The sequence below is a fragment of the Ovis aries genome, chromosome 1 (genome assembly GCF_016772045.2).
Source record: "Ovis aries strain OAR_USU_Benz2616 breed Rambouillet chromosome 1, ARS-UI_Ramb_v3.0, whole genome shotgun sequence".
NCBI lineage: Eukaryota > Metazoa > Chordata > Mammalia > Artiodactyla > Bovidae > Ovis > Ovis aries.
The window spans coordinates 187,051,203-187,068,709 of record NC_056054.1 but is presented as its reverse complement, the minus strand read 5'-3'; the positions used below and the strand labels follow the sequence as shown (position 1 = coordinate 187,068,709).

The 17,507-nt window shown below is 35.6% G+C and overlaps 1 protein-coding gene across 8 annotated transcripts in view; it reads left to right on the top strand.

Moving 5' to 3' along the window:
* Positions 1 to 17,507, top strand: part of GOLGB1 (golgin B1) — a 77,018-nt gene that overhangs the window by 11,279 nt on the left and 48,232 nt on the right. For 3 of the 8 annotated variants that reach the window (XM_042232010.1, XM_004002962.5, XM_060418508.1), the window contains exons 2-10: positions 100 to 194; positions 1,377 to 1,529; positions 1,728 to 1,880; positions 2,984 to 3,112; positions 5,900 to 6,019; positions 8,472 to 8,594; positions 9,706 to 9,819; positions 11,456 to 11,858; positions 12,911 to 13,026. In XM_042232010.1, the coding sequence (XP_042087944.1) occupies positions 102 to 194; positions 1,377 to 1,529; positions 1,728 to 1,880; positions 2,984 to 3,112; positions 5,900 to 6,019; positions 8,472 to 8,594; positions 9,706 to 9,819; positions 11,456 to 11,858; positions 12,911 to 13,026 (1,404 nt within the window). In that variant the 5' untranslated portion in view covers positions 100 to 101. The remainder of the gene's footprint in view (positions 1 to 99; positions 195 to 1,376; positions 1,530 to 1,727; positions 1,881 to 2,983; positions 3,113 to 5,899; positions 6,020 to 8,471; positions 8,595 to 9,705; positions 9,820 to 11,455; positions 11,859 to 12,910; positions 13,027 to 17,507) is intronic. The other 5 variants (XM_042232019.1, XM_042232014.1, XM_060418510.1 and 2 more) reach the window with 3 other exon arrangements.

The window sequence follows — 17,507 nt, the reverse complement described above, 5'->3', positions numbered from 1 at the left end:
CCTGCACAGTTTTCTTATTTCACTTCTAGATGATACAGTTACCATCATAGGAGAAACATGTGTCCATTTGACTAATTCTTATGTTTTCTTTTCTTGCAGAAATGCTGAGTCGACTGTCGGGATTAGCAAATGTTGTTTTACATGAATTATCAGGAGATGACACTGATGAGAATATGAGGGCTTCCTTAGAGCCTGTGAGTAGCTCTGTTCTGTTTAAGCTGATGAGATGTATATTCCATGTTCTTCTGATGACAAGGATTTAAGATGAAAGAGAGTGAGCAGCCTCCCTTATGCTAGGTGGAAGAGAAGATTAAGAAAAACATTGAGGCTTTGTAAATGCTCCTTTTCCTGTAAGGTTGTAGCCTGTAAGGCCCAGTAGTGGAAATCAAGTCCTGGATAAGATTAGAAAGAGTGTCTCCATTTGTCCCCCTAGGGCTTGCTTAGTACTAGATTGTTTTAGCTCAGGTATGTTCTCTTATTTCACAGGAAACCTCTGAAACAAGAAATGGAGCAACTCTCTGGTTTCAGACTGTTTGCCATTATAAACTCATCTAGCCCTTCTCTTATAGTTTGTATTGTAGTTTTTGAAGGTCACATAGGAATCAAAGAAAGTCCTTTCACTTTCTGAAAAGACAAGCAGTGTTTCCTGGTGGCTAAGAGAATTTTATTCAACTACTCTCTTAATTTTAAATTTTGGGCTCTTTCATTTAATGTTTATGTGATCTTTGCTTCCCTTTATTTTTCTCTTTGGTAAAATTAGTATGATAAGACCGTAAATGAGATAATGTTTGTAAATGGTTAACATTTGCAAAATAATATGTATTGCAATGGCTCTGATAATAATTATTGGATAATAATAATATTGGGTAATTATTATTGAAAAGATGTCTTTTTAAAATTTAAACCATTTAAAAATTTTTTATTTCCCCTGCCAGTTAAGTATGAGTATGTCTCTGTCCACTCCCACACAGCATTATAGTGTACATAAACTCACTTCACTCCCCCTCCCTACCCACCCTCCTCCTCCACCCTCAGCCATCCTCTACAGCCCCTCCTTTTTTGCAACTCTCATCCATTCCAAACAGCTCTTCTAATAAAACCCAAGCAACATCTCTGGAGGGTTTTCCCCAGCCTAAGGAATTCAGTCCCAGGGAATTATACCACTAGACTGCAAGATTTACATAAGCCAAGCCCCATTCTTGACACCTAAGGCCCCTTCTTTCTTCCAACCCATACTCTGCCCTTGAACCCCCATCTCCTTGGAAAGATTTCTTAAGTAAGGACAAGAGATAAGATGAAGTTGGAATGAAGAAACTCCTGTTGGGAAGTTTATACCTTTTCACTCGTAAATTGGCAACTTTTTGTCTAAATACCAGGAATTACCCCAAGAATCTGACATGGAATTTAATGATAGAACCCAAGAGGATGTTCTGGAGCGCCTGGCTTACGTAGAACAGTTGGTGGTGGAACTAAAAGAAATCATTAGACAGAAGGATGCTGAATTGCAGCAGAAGGATGAAGTTCTACAGGTACCATTGCCCTTTCTTGCCAAGCATTTGATAAAAGACAGACATGAGAGTAGCTTCAGTTTTTCTCTTCACTTAGAGTAATAGAGAATCTGATTTTCCTAATACCGTAAGATGATGCCTACTGAGAATAACTTTTGTTATATACTGGATAAGTGATGAATAAACATTTGTGTATTTACCATCATTGTTCTCTGACAGGAAGAAAGAAAAGCTGCTGATAACAAAATAAAAAAGCTAAAACTTCATGCTAAGGCCAAATTAACTTCTTTGAATAAACACATAGAAGAGATGAAGGCACAAGGAGGGACTGTTCTGTCCACTGAACCTCAGTCAGAGGAGCAACTCTCCAAGGTATAGTAACTGGGTATAATATACACTTCCTCAGGAACAAAAGCCTCTTGTAGCAGATCTTCACTAATCACAAAAATTTATGAAGCTGAAGTAATAATAGCACTAAATGCTGTCCTTTTATTGAGTTCGCAGTCTAACTGGGCTATGGACCAAGCACAGAATAAAAGGCCAACAAAAAACATGGAAGTTAAATATCAGTTGTAACGTACCCTTGCAGAGAATTAAAAAGGCTAGCAAGAAGAAGTAAATATTAAAGTGAGGCATTTAGCTTTTGAATCCTTGGTTAGAAGAGTAAACTAGGTGATCTCTAAATTCTTTAGGCATAACCCTTGGTTTGCTAGTACCCTGGTTTAGTCTTTCCTTCCTGAGTCTAATGCTCAGAAGATATTACTTTTCTTGCATTGATAGATAGCCTTATTTAGCTTCTCAAAGCTGATTTTAGAAGCTTCTCTTATTCTTCTCAGACTGTTATGTGGAAGAAAGTGTAAAATTATTCTGTGTGGTTCCAATAAGCAGAATAGATTCATTTTGGAGGGCAAGGAGTGGTGGTGAATTCAGTTGGGAGGCAGAATCTGGTTCAGTCAAAAGAAGAGCTTTTGGAAAGAAAAAAAAAAGACTGTTGAAAGATTTTAATTCCTCCCCTCTTGCTGTCTCTTTTATGATTTTTTGTCCTTCACTTAGCAGCTGTGTTTTCCTGAATTCTGCCCTCTAGTTCTTTAAGGAAGTGGGATTATGAGTTTTATGTTAAGTTTTAGTCCTGTATGGCACTGACTGATTTTGCCCTCAGACTAAAAACTGTAAACATAGGAAATTTGGTGTCATTTCTCCAAGATATCAGCTCCCTTCTGGTATCCTCCTGCTTCTGGTTGCTTTTCATCATTTTCAGATAGCTATTTGTCTATTCTTGTCCAGTTTATAGTGAGGAAGGATGGGTCTTATAGGAACTTCTTGGCCGTATGCAAACTCGAAAACTCTAAGATTGCTTCTTTGTTAGATCAAGTGTTATTTTTTGCTCCCATTTATTGGATAATACTATAATCAAGGAGCTGTATAGGGCAAATTAGATTCTTTTAAATAAATAACTTTATTCCCTGCGTTTTCAGCATGACAAGAGTTCTACAGAGGAAGAGATAGAAGTAGAAAAGATAAAACATAAACTCCAGGAGAAAGAGGAACTAATTACCAGTTTGCAAGCCCAACTTACCCAGGCACAGGCAAACCAAGCTACACAGGTAGGGGTGTAAGTTACCTCATAATCATTAAGTTAACAAATCACTAAAGCCCAATGGATTATTATACTAAGTAACAACAATAGTCATATAATATTTTTCTATGTCTCTGTCAACTCCTTCCTTCCTTGTTCCCTTCCCTTTTCTTTCCTCTTATCTTTCCTTCTCCACTAAGTCTAGTAATTCTACTAGAGTGTGCATTGGTGTTTATCATCCATAGTTGATATTTGTAGATAGCCAGATATCTTTTTCAATAAATGGTTTCACACATTCTATTTCAGAAGAGTTTTCTTGAATCATATAGCTTGTAGTATTTGGTCTGTTTTCTTCTTTAGGGACTTCTATTACCCATATGTTTCACCTTTGATTACCTTCCATATTTGTTACTGTCTCTTTTTATCTCTTCATTTTCAAAAGTTTCTTCTTTTTTTTTTCTTCTTTAAGGCATTCTATTTTGTGTTTATTTACTTTTGTAAATAAATTGTTTTGTGTTCAAAATAAAGTGTTTTGTGTTTTGTGTTCTTTTCAGGACTCATTTTGATTCAAAAGAATCAAATTTTTCCTGAATTTTGTCACCTCATTTCTGAATTTTTCTAATTCTGATTTTAAAACTGTTCTTGTGTGTCTTATGTAATTTTCTTATTTTTAAAAATACCTTTTGAAATAGATTGCAATTTTTACTTTGAGCTTGCCGATGGTATGCTTTTCTCACCTGCTTGGTTTTCTTTTTTTTTGCTTAATGATAACTTTGGATGGGATTTGACCTTGATCCTTTTATGTTTCTTATTTTTGTGTGAAATTAATTCTCCTAAACTTACTGAAGGAGGCCTGATTGAGGAAAATGTTTTTTATTTAACAGACTTCTCTTTTTTGTTATTTTTGTGTTGTGTTCAAAGATAAGGCAAGTAGATTTCTGAGTTTTCCTGGCCTTCCCCCTGCCCTTTACTCTGATCTATACCAACATTGCTTAATAGTAATATAATGTGAGTCACATGTATAATTTTAAATTTTTTAGCAGCTATATTGTAAAACATAAAGAAGAAACAGGTAAAATTAATTTTAATAATTATTTCATTGAGCCCAGTATATCAAAAATATACTTTTCAGATTAATATAAAAATTATTTTTATGTTAATTTACTTTTTTTTTTCTGCACCAAGTCTGAAATTTAGTTTGTATTTTATATCTCAACTTGGATGCTAAATTTTCATTGGAAATACTTCATCTGTGTTTAGATTTCATAAAATTTCCAGTTGAGAAAATAGAGTCATATGCTCAAATTGTTCCATACATATTTAGAAACTTCCCTGTCACTGAACTGAGGGCCAAACATAATTTTCCTTTAATATTTGCATCCATACTTAGAAACTGGCTAATTATTTAGGATAGTTAATTTGAAAAAAATCAACTTTAAAGCAACATGTGTGAAAATGAAAGCACATGTTCACAAAAGGAATTGTATATGCATATGCATAGCAGCTTTACTTGTGAAACCAAAAGCCAGAAATAACATCTGTCAGCAGGAGACTATTTAAATACACAATGGGATACTACTTAGAAATAAAAGAAATGAGCTATGCATCAGTAATATACCTTTATTTTAAATTTAAAAGTATATCTCTACTTATTTTTGAACTAGAAAAATGATAAAAATAAATATTTATATTTTAATTAAGTATATTATGGTTTAATCATAATTATGATTTACATAGATGTCAACTATTATACTTTCTTCATTAAGTATTCATTCAAGTAAGCACATCACATAGGTGTATAGGAAAAAAGTCATTTAAATTGCATCAATCTATTGACACTGTCTGGATAGCTGATGTGTTTATTGTTAACACTAGGAGCAACATGCACACTTATTACATGCACAGCGGTTCAACAGTATATTGCATGATACAGCAGGTAAAGTGAAATATAATCATATAAAAACATAATTGCATTTAATGGAAAATAATTTATTCTTAAATTAATTAAAATAAACTAATATTAATAATTTAATTTCTCACTTACGTTAGGCATATTTCAAGCCCTTGATAGCCACATGTGGCTAGTCGATAATGAATTGTATAGCACATGTGAAGCCCTTCTTTGTCTTCTATTTCTGTTATCCCTATTCTGTTTAATTTCTATTTCACACCTGGAAGTTTCTTCTTGGTGCAGTTTGTATTTTGGGTGGCAGTCCTAATGAGTTAGTTTTCAAGCTTCAGGTAGGCCAGATTGTTGTAGCCTTTTTGTCCTTTTTACTGTGGACCCCTTTACTCGGCCAGAATCAGAGAAGGGAAAAGCTTTGCCAACTCACGCTGTTGTACTAAGATTGGCCAACTGTGCTTCCCAGTAAGAATGTATTGACCGTTTGGGGGTTTTCCTGTTCTCAAGGCAATCAGATGTTGCTCTGTTGCTGCCTTCCTCCTATTGCACAGACTCTGATACCAGAGTCTTCTGGTGGTTTGTCCCTACCTACGTGTATTTTAGCATTTGTAGTACTGCCTTCCTAATTTTACTGTAAATATTGTCCATGGGTTTTTGTTTTTTTTATTTAGTTGTACTGTCTGTTTCTGTGTGAGGATTCAAAGACATTGAAAAACTGCTGCCCTTGTTTTAGTTTCCCTCTGGCAAGTAATTTTGGTAATTTTTTAAAAAACCACAGTTTATGCAATTCCCTTCAGTGTTAAATGGAAATTAGAAGGATATTGGTAGGTACTTAGGGCAAATGAAAAGGGAGGTCAGAGTTAAGAGTGCCAGTTCTTTTGCTTAAATATTTGTTTCCTTCTATGTCTTCAGTCTTGTTCAACAGAGATGGAAGAATTTTTAGTGATGAAGAAGCAGCTCCAAGAGAAGGAGGAACTCGTTAGCACTTTGCAAACCCAGCTCAGCCAGACACAGGCAGAGCAAGCTGCTCAGGTAGGGTGGGAGGTACCTCAGATTCAGTAGAGTAAAGAATCATGAAAGTTTAAGATTAGGGTGGGAGAGGGAGGGGGAATATGTATACTTATACTTGATTTGTATTTTTGTACAGCAGAAACGGAACAATTTTCTTCCAATTAAAAAAATAAAAACAGAAGCAATTTTCTTCCAATTAAAAAAATTTTTAAAACTTAAATAGAAAAAATAAACAATGTAGCTCATGAGATATATGACAAAATGGAAAAAAAGCTTAATATTATTACATGGCAAATCAATTCAGTCTATTTTAAAAACTTTAGTAGGTGAAAGTATAGTAGCTAGAATGTTACAGTAGAAAGTAGAAGGGTGTGGTAGAAGAAGAAATTAGAAGTATTATTTACCTTGATGAATACACCATAGCTCAATTTATGGCTGTTTCTTAAGGCCCAGAAACTTAGTTTTAACAGTATACAAAGATTCAGTCTTTTAGAAAGGAATGAGCTTATGCTGAGTTCCAAAGAGACTGTTAGATAAACCAAAAGAAATACAAATGACTAAGTCCATTCTTCATAGTAAAATCTATGATGAGAAGTTAAATTATTATCAAAGTATTAGTGCTTATGTAATGAGAAGGTGGTACAAGTTATGAGGTTCAATGTTAAAAGGCATCAGTACGTGACTTTCTTCTTTATAGTTGTTTCTGCTATAACCAGAAATTATTCTGCTATCAGGACCAGTAGTTATTTTCTGCTACTGTTTGAACTGCCATCCTCAATTCTTTCTATTTTTCTGAATTTCCCGTTTGACCACTCACTCTTATATTTTTCCTTTAATAATGCTCAAATGACTCAAGAAACATTTTTTTCCCCTCAAGTGCCTTTGCACAATAAGTGCCTTATCCATTGGGTGTTTGATGTTTATTGATAACTTGTAGTATTAGTGGTACTCTCTGTCTATGGATGACCTACTACTGTGTATAAATTTAATATTGGATATTCTAAGATCTTAAGTTTTGTGTATTAGCTTTTATCATGTCCTTTTTTTGTATACATTATACGATGTAGGATGGGGAAATACAGAATATTTTTACTGAGTGACTTACTACATGGAAAGCCAAGGTGTATGGGTATACACACACACACACACACACACACACACACACACACCATAAATGTATTAACTGATCCATCATAATATAAGCCATTCAGAATGTTCAGAGCAAGCAGCAATACAAAGTATTTTGTGAGATGAAAGAAGTTACTGTGCATATGACACCAAGGAGTCTTACATGGAAGACTCAAGATTTAGGTAAAACAATGATGGATAGATAATATAGTTTCAACAGGGTGGGGAAAGGATATTGTGGGGAATGGTGTGAGCAAAGTCTCAGGAAAAAGAATATGGACATTTATAGGAAAGGATGTGTAGATATGTTTGGCTAATGAAGGACTCCAGTGCCTATACATTTGAAACACAGGATTTCAAATTTATAGTAATATCAAAATCCAGATAATGGCAGAAACCAACAAAATTCTGTAAAGCAATTATCCTTCAATTAAATAAAAGATACAGTAGAGAAAAAAAAACAAACAAAACGTATCATTAAGATTTTTTTTCTTCCTGCCTTAGAAGGAGAGCCAAGTTTGGTTCAAAGTGTCACAAATCAAACAGTCAACAGTGATTGAAGGACCAGTGCAAAATGGGCAAGTGAAGAGCTGGTTGGCATGCTCAGCCACAGATCTTAAGGAAGTAAATAAGCATGTGCACACACAGACACACACACACACACACAAAACCTAAGAACGAAACGAAAACACTGATACTGAGCAACTCACAACCAGTCAGTTTATTTCCATTTCATTCAGTCACAAATGAGGGTGATCTAAAATCCTGCTGTCATTACAGCTGAAAATAGCTGTCTGGAGAGGCAGTGTGGAAATATACCAAGTTCTTTGGTAGAAGCAATTCTCTGAAAATAAGACCTGAAAGAAAAATTTGTATTTCCAGTTGTAGAGAATTTTGAGTAGAAGATAACATTGTTTTGAGGTTTTATAGGGCATGAGAATTTCATTGAAAGTTTTTGACCACAAGTGTGATATTCAGTGAATTGTCTAGGGCTTAACAGGAATCTAACTTTGTATGTTTAATATTCTAACCTTCTTAGATCTTTTAAAAATGTACCTCTTGTATATTTAAACATTGTTTTAACCATGTAAATATAGTTTTTATTCAAAATTTATATTTAAGCTGACTTCTGAATTTAATGGCAGGCTTTCTCTCACATTTTGAAGTTACCATCAGGCCTCGCTCTCTTCCAAAAATCTCATCCTTTGACATTCAAAATTTAATCTGAAATATCTATTGTCTTATCAGTTCTCAGTGTCTGTGTTTGGAGAATAGTCTGTGAGTTTTGTTTGTGTGATAATTCTGGGAGTGTAACTTGTATAGTTTCTCTGGTGTGTGTCTTCAGTTGAGTTCCATGCAGCAGGTGGTCCGAGAGAAAGATGCCCGTTTTGAGACACAGGTTCGTCTTCATGAAGATGAGCTTCTTCAGTTAGTAACCCAGGCAGATGTGGAAACAGAGATGCAACAGGTGTGTTGCTAAAACCTAGTAGAATGTTGTTTTGGTTAACATTTAATTATCACAGCCACTTTTCCATCCTTGCCCACTGCTCTTCACTTGGTGTGGGTTTGCTCATTAACTGCCTTCTTTTTGGTGGTCTTCTCTTCTGTTGCATATTAATTATTTATTTTCCTTTACCTTTTCCCTTACCCCTCTACTCAGACTGTCAATACTCAAAAGCTGAGTTTCATTGGCAAATGTGTGTGGTAGTCAGAAATGGGTTTCTCTTCCGTTTGCTCATTGTAGCTACCTTTGTACATTAGAAACCTGATCCAAAGCTTCAAATCAATGAAGTCAGTTTTAAACTTTAGAAAATTTAAAGAAAAAAAAAAAGGAGTGATTTTGAAACCTTAAAGCCTTTTATTAAATCATTCTTTTTTAAAAAAAAAAAATCATTGAGTAATTTTTGAAAATTGGCTTCATTGTTTTTAAGTTTGTCACCTACTAACTCAAAAGTATTTGTTTCTGTTTAATGTGTAAGGCAGTGTAGTACTCAGAGGCACTCCAGTGGTATTTTTTATGGTCGATCCACTTAACTGATTTTGAGTGAAAACTTCTTCCATGTTCTAGACAATCCTTCAGAGTACATCACTAAATAAAGTTTCAGAATACAGCACTTTTTAAAGTTGATTATTAATATATACATGTATTATTGACTTATTCATTCAACAACTGTTTATCAAGTGCATGTCCTATGCATGAAACTAGAAGAGAAATGGTTCTTGCCTGTAGAGAATGTTCTCTTAGGTGAGTAGGATATATGTGTACCTACATTATTTAGATACAGGATCTTGACTATATAATTTTAAAAGTGGATACGTGTAACAAATATCTAATTATTAAAAAGGCTCCCTAATTTAGGGACTTGCTTGTGTCAGTTTGGTTGTTGTTGATGCTCTGGAGAAGACATTTTGGAGATTCTTTGTTGCTGCTGGTTGAGGAGAATGGCAGTGTCTGACTCTTTAACCTGTCATCCCTAACATCCAAAAATCTTAGGATACAAGTCTACCTCACATTTTGAAAGTAATCAGGTAATGATGCTCATGTGTTAGCACATTGTATCTGAATGTTTCCTTCTCAGAAATTAAGGATGCTGCAGAGGAAACTTGAGGAACATGAAGAAGCCTTGTTGGGCCGCACTCAGGTTGTGGACCTGCTGCAGCAGGAGCTGACCACTGCTGAACAGAGAAACCAGGTACTGCCTTGTGATCTCTGTTGCCTGCCTCAGGAGCATTCATTTCCAATTTAGTTTGCCAGGGAGCAGGCATAAAATCCTATTGGAAGCCTTCAGAGAATTGATGTCATTTATTCATTCTATCAACAAATTCCCTATGCTTAAGTGGTGGTGATACTCAGTTCAGTTCAGTCGCTCAGTCGTGTCCGACTCTTTGCGACTCCATGAATCACAGCACACCAGGCCTCCCTGTCCATCACCATTTCCCGGAGTTCACTCAGACTCACGTCCATCAAGTTGGTGATGCCATCCAGCCATCTCATCCTCTGTTGTCCCCTTCTCCTCCTGCCCCCAATCCCTCCCAGCATCAGTCTTTTCCAGTGAGTCAACTCTTCGCATGAGGTGGCCAAAGTAGTGGAGTTTCAGCTTTAGCATCTCATTCCTTCCAAAGAACACCCAGGGCTGATCTCCTTTAGAATGGACTGGTTGGATCTCCTTGCAGTCCAGGGGACTCTCAGGAGTCTTCTGCAACACCACAGTTCGAAAGCATAAATTCTTTGGCGTTCAGCCTTCTTCACAGTCCAACTCTCACATCCATATATGACCACTGGAAAAACCATAGCCTTGACTAGATGGACCTTCGTTGGCAAAGTAATGTCTCTGCTTTTGAATATGCTATCTGGGTTGGTCATAACTTTCCTTCCAAGGAGTAAGTGTCTTTTAATTTCATGGCTGAAGTCACCATCTGCAGTGATTTTGGAGCCCCCAAAAATAAAGTTTGACACTGTTTCCACTGTGGTGATACTGTGATGAGCAAAATGTATACAGTTCTTTCCCTCATGAAACTTATATTTCAAATCTTTTTGCCCTTTTCCTTTGTGATTTTAGGTCTAGGATCCTAGTTTCTTAAGAATGTGTTATTTTCCTCTGAAAGTCCATATTTTGTGCTTGTTCATCTGGGTCCTGCATGCTGCTGGAGAAAGTAATCTCCTTTCTTCTTTTCAGCTCTCCTTGAGAACGACTGTCTTTCTTGCACAGAAACATGTTCTCATATCTCCAGTCCTAACAAACCCTGACCCCGAGTCCCCTCTCTGGCTGTCATCACACAGTCAGGTTCAAATCCCAGTTGTGCTACTTACTAGATAGGTACTGTAGAAATATTTACATATGTGTGACTTTGTGGTAAATTTCCCTTCTTTTAATACCTTGTAAGTATCTCTTTTGGCCTCTAATGTTTTATATTATACTGATCTGTTGAAGTGTGATGCTCCCATTAAACGCTGAGTTCCTTGACGGCAGGGACTGGATCCATTTATTCATTCATTTATTCAGTATTTATTGAGTACCAGGTACTCAATATAAATAGTATGCCGTATATTATGTTAGATGCTGGAGAACAATGAGGATAAAACAGGCACAGTCCATTCACTTATTGAACTAATTTTGTATTGGGAGACATGTAAGTGAAAAAATAATGACACTGTATATATACACACTATTGTCAAAAGTATCAAGAAGCAAAAAGAGGACCTTTGTGCAATTGGAAGTTTGATCCTGAGTGTCTAGGCCCAGGCTTCACCTAGAAAGGGCTCTTCACTATGCTTATTGAAATGAAAGAATGAATTTATGGTTCATGAGGCTTTTTTTTTTTTCTTAGATTCTCTCTCAGCAATTACAACAAATGGAAGCTGAGCTGAGCACTTTAAGGAACACTATAGAAACAGAAAGACAGGAGTCCAAGGTTTTGATAGAAAAGATGGAACTAGAAGTGGCAGAGAGAAAACTATCTTTCCATAACCTGCAAGAAGAAATGCATCATCTTCTGGAACAGCTTGAACAAGCAGGCCAAGCCCAGGCTGAACTGCAGTCCCGGCACAGTGCTTTGGAACAGAAGCACAATGCAGAAATGGAAGAGAAGACCTCTCACATTTTGAGCCTTCAAAAATCTGAGCAAGAGCTGCACTCTGCCTGTGATGCCCTCAAGGATCAAAATTCAAAACTTCTCCAAGATAAAAATGAACAGGCAGCTCATTCAGCCCAGGTCATTCAGCAGCTGGAAGGTCAGTATCTGAGTGCTTTTGAAGCCCACTTGTGTAGCACCTCAGTAGCTCCTCCTTTAAAATTTCAGATATCTCTTAATGACATCATTTGCCTGTTAAACCAAGGAATCTATAGAAGGATTAAGAAAGATGTCTCTTCTGAACCCTTTGTTGCATTTCTCCCATCTCTAACTGAAGTTACAATCTGACTTAATATTATAATTATCATTATAGTACTAACAACTATTGATAGTGATGTGCAAATTTTAAAGTATTCTATGTGAAGCATGACTGTGGTCTAAAGGGTTCATTAACTGAAATGAGTAGGATTTGGATTAATTTATGAAAAACTCAAGCCAAATCTAGTTGCAAAGGTAGGGAGACTAAATTATATAGAGTCAGCCTTACTTCTAAAGATGGATCTGCATGCTCTTCTTATAGGTGAAAATTTCTTTTTAAATAAAATTTTTATCCTTTTAGGAGATTTAAGGAAAACTTATTTTAAAAATATGTTATTATTAAAGTATTAATAATACATGACTCTGATTTAATTTAATTCTAATAGATTGGCATACAGGAAAGATTTTAGAAAGCATTAAATTGAAGATCTGTGTTGAAGAAAGCTGAACATTAACCAAAAAACTTTGCAGGGCATTATATGGGGACAGTGTGTACCTGAGCATGCTGTTCTCTTAACTGAACCATGCTGATGTTCAAAACTGTGTGATAGAATCTCAGTAGGATTTTTAATGCTTATGTGGAGACTGAAGAAAATAAAAAACATGTAGGACATTTTCAAGGGGGAAAGGAAAAATGACTTTTAAAAAATATACCTAGGCCTGTTTTATTTTGCCTATGAAGGAGGCTTACTGAGCTGTCCTCTGGTCCCTGAGAGTAATTAAACAGTTTATAAAAATGTTGTCACATAAAATATGCTGGTATTGTATTTTAATTAAGAAAATTGAACCAGAATAAACAACATAGCATATGGTCTGCCCCTGGAAGATGATAACTCATTAAGTTTGGGATGTAAGCCAAAGATCATTTCAGTCTACTTATTTTCTTTTCCGTAGATCAACTCCAGCAAAAATCTGAAGAAATTAACCAATTTCTAAATAAGCCACCATTGCTAAAACATGAAACAGCATCTCAGACTTGTTTGCCAGATGTTTCTCATGAGGGCATACAGGTGATTACATGTGTACTTCTTATGAATAAGATCTGTTTGTCTTTGCTGTATGGGTACTTGGGTGTTCTAATAGAATTTAGAAAGTCCAGAAAGCAGTATAAGCCTTCTGTCTTTTCTGCCTGATAAAATCCTTTTTTTTTTTTTTTTTTTTGAGGCAGTTCCATTTGAAAGGAATCCTGAAAAGTGTCTCAAGAATGAATAATGAGGAAAAAATAGATAGTGAACACCATGACCTCAGAAGATTTTCTAATTTTAAAGTCTTAATATGTTGTTTTAGAGATAAGTCATTAATTTTAATCTTATAATCAGTTTTCCCAGTCAGGAGTACAATTTTGCTTTTGGTTGGCTGAGATTTGATCAGGTTTTCAGTATACAATGTAGATCAACCAAACTTAAGTCTATTGTAAAAATCATAATGCTCACATTAATCAGCTAATGTTAAAAAGTTTAATTGCCTAATAATTGGCCAGTATATTCTCTCTGCCTTCTATAAAAATCCCTGGGAAGCTATGTTTTAATTGCCAGAAGCTGCTTATTAAACTTGAATATCAGAACAAGAAAAGTTAGTTTGATGACTTAGGTTAGCTAGTGTCAAGCTGGGATAACTAGATTAATTCATCTCCATTATAAGATTATACCCTTACAAACTGACAGATACATTGGTCAGCAGAGTACCACAGTCCCTGGGCAGTACTTTACACTGACAAAAATGTTTGTTTCCTGGTTTTTGCCGTCTAGGCTTTCCAGTCTCTTCTGTTCTCCCATTCTCACTCAACTCTTTGCTCTTATGTTTTGTTAAGACATTTTTCAGCAACTCTAGAAAATTCAAAGAATTTTATAGTGAACACTTGCATACCTACCACATAGATTTTATCAATATTTACTATATTTGCATTATCATATATCTACCCATTTATTCATCTACCAATTCCATCTGAATTTTTTATGTTTCAGAGTAAGTTGTAGATATCAATATATTTTTCTCTAAATATTTCAGCATGCATACCATTGAGTAGATTTTAATATTTATGTATAGTTCTTTTTCTTTGAAGCATGATTTACAAAGCACAAAATGTACAGGTATTAAATGTGCCATTCATTGAGTTTTATCAAATGCCTTACTCAACTCCCTATCAAGACATATCACCTTACATAGTACCCTTTTGCAGTCAACCCTATTACTCTCCTCCAAACAAACCAGTGTTCTATTTTTTCACCTTAGATTAATTTTCCATGTTTTATAGCCTACTAATGTAATCACATCTGTATTCTTTTGTATAATGCTTCTTTCACTCAGCATATTTTGAGATTATTTATGTTATTGCATATATCATAATTGATTCTTTGCAGAGAAGTATTTCATTTTATGAACATAGCATTTTCTTTTTGCATAATTGTGCTATAATTTCCTTTTGATAGATACTTGGGTTTTTTATGCTTTGGCTGTTATGAATTAAGCTGCTGTGGACATTCTTGTACAAGTATTTGTGTGGACATATGTTTTCACTCATCTTCGTCAAGTGCTAGTTGAGGAAGCTCTAGGCCATAGAGTAAGAATGCATTTAGCTCTATAGGGAAATACTGGATCTTTTGCCAAAGTGATTATAATATTTATGTGTGTGCTCAGTTGTGTCCGACTCTGCGATCCCATGGACTGTAGCCTGCTCAGCTAGGCTCTTCTGTCCATGGGATTTTTCCCAGCAAGAATGCTGGTGTTTGGTGGTTCTTCTTCCAGGGGGTCTTCCCAACCTAGGAATCGAACCATGTCTCCTGCATTGGCAGGTGAATTGTTTACCACTGAGCACCTTCTTGCCTAATATAAATGAGAGTTCCAGTGGCTCTACGTCTTCTCTAAGATTTTATATTGTCAGTTTAAAGATTTTAGTCATTCTAATGGGTATGTATTGGTAGGTTGTTGGAATTTCAATTTGCTTTTCCCTGATGACAAATGACGTTGAACATGTTTTTCTGAAATTCCTGGACATTTGTATTTCTTGTTTTGGTGAAGTATCTTTTCAAGTTATTTCCTCATTTTGAAAGTTGAGATTTTTTACCTATTTCTCAAATTGTAGTAATTCTTTATGCACCCTAAATGCCAATTTATTATCAGGCATATTTGGTGAATATTTTCTCCCATGCTGTGGCTTGCTTCTTACTTGTTGTCTTCATGATGTCCCTTAATTAACAGTCATTTGCAATTTTGATGAAGTCTATTATTTATCTTTTTTTTTTCTGGTTATAATTTTCTATGTCCTGTCTGTGAAATCTCTGCTTAACTGTAAGTTATGAACATACTCTGTTATATTTTCTTCCACAAGCCATATAGTTCTAGCTTTCAGAGTTAAGTCTCTGAACCTCAATAAAGTTTTGTATGTGGTGTAAGATAAAGAATCAAGGTTTTTTTTTTTTCCCTGTATGGATATCCAGTTGTTTCAGTACCATTTCTTAGAAATACTTTCCTTTCTTCATTAGATTGCTTTGGTAACTTTGTTGAAAGCAAATTTATGAGCTTTCTGTTCTATTGATCTGTCATTTCTTATGCCTGTATCACATTGTTTTCATTACTGTAATTTTAAATCAAGTAGTATAAATCCTCTGACTTTGTTCTTCTTTTTAAGATTGCTTTGATTATTCCAGGTTCTTTACATTTCCACAGAAATTGTACAGTCAAGTTTCTCAAATTCTATTTGGGGGGAAAAAAAAAAACTGGATGGGATTTTGAATTCGCATTGTGTTGAATCTATAGATCAGTTTAGGGAGAATTGACATCTTAATACTACTGAACTTTTCAATCCAGGAGTATAGTATCTCTCTTCACTTACTAAGATCTTTATTTTTTTTAATTTAAATTTTATTTTTAATTGTAGAATAATTACAATATTGTGATTGTTTTTGCCATACATCAACATTAATCAGCCATAGATATACATATGTTCCCTTCCTTTTATAGCCCTCTCCCACCTCTCTGCCCTTCCCACCCCTCTAGGTTTTCACAGAACACTGGCTTTGGGTTCCCTGCATCATACAGCAGACTCCCACTGGCTGCTTTACGTATGGTGATGTGTATGTTTCAATGCTGTTCTCTCAAATCATGTCACCCTCTCCTTCCTCCACTGTGTCCAAAAGTCTATTCTAGATGTGTGTGTCTCCTTTGCTGCCCTGCAAGTAGGCTTATCAGTACTGTCCTTCTAGATTCTGTATATTTGCATTAATATACAATATTTGTCTTTTTCTTTGACTTTCTGCACTCTTTATAATAGGCTCTAGGTTCATCCACCCCATTAGAACTGATTCAAACGTGTTCCTTTTTATAGCAGACTAATATTCCATTGTGTATATCTACCACAACTTCCTTATCCATTCATCTGTCTATGGACATCTAGGTTGCTTTCATGTCCTAGCTATTGTAAATAGTACTGCTATGAACATAGGGGTATGTGTCTTTTTTAGTTATGGTTTCCTCAGAATATAGTCTCAGTCATGGAATTGCTGGGTCATCTGCAATGGCATCCCACTCCAGTACTCTTGCCTGGAAAATCCCATGGACAGAGGAGCCTGGTAGGCTGCAGTCCATGGGGTCGCGAAGAGTCAGACATGACTGAGCAGCTTCCCTTTCACTTTTCAGTTTCATGCATTGGAGAAGGAAATGGCAACCCACTCCAGTGTTCTTGCCTGGAGAATCCCAGGGACGGGGGAGCCTGGTGGGCTGCCGTCTGTGGGGTTGCACAGAGTCAGACACGACTGACATGACTTAGCAGCAGCAGCAGCTGGTAGTTTTATTCCTAGTTTTTTAAGGAATCTCCATACTGTTCTCCATAGTGGCTGTATCAATTTGCATTCCCACCAACAATGTAAGTGGGTTCCCTTCTCTCTGCACCCTCTCCAGCATATATTGTTTGTAGACTTTGATGATTGCCATTCTGACCACTGTGAGATGATACTTCATTATGGTTTTGATTTGCATTTCTCTAATAATGTATGCTATTGAGCATCTTTAATGTCTCTCAGCACTGGTTTGGAGGAGTTATGCATGTTTTAGAATTTATTCTGAAATAGTTCATATTTTTTAATGCTTTTGTAGATGGAATTTATTCTCTTTTCATTTCCAATTGTTTGTTGTTTGTATGTTAAGTATGCAATTGAATTTTGCTTATGTGAACTTGATATATATTGTATTAGCTCTGGACTCTGTAGATTCCTTAGGATTTCCTGCATAAACAGTCATGTCATCTGCAAATTAAGACAAGTTTACTCCTTTTTAATCTTTATGGCTTTATTTCTTTTTCATTCAAAGGCTAGGACATTCACAACATTGTTTAATAAAAGTGGTAATATTGGGCCTTCGGCATTTTTCTTGATCTTAGGGGAAAGTATCCCATATCTTACCATCAGCTGTGGTGCTAGCCTTAAGTCTTACATGAATGTTCTTTATCAGATTGATGTTGTTCCCCTCAATTCCTAGTTTGGTAAGAATTGGTATT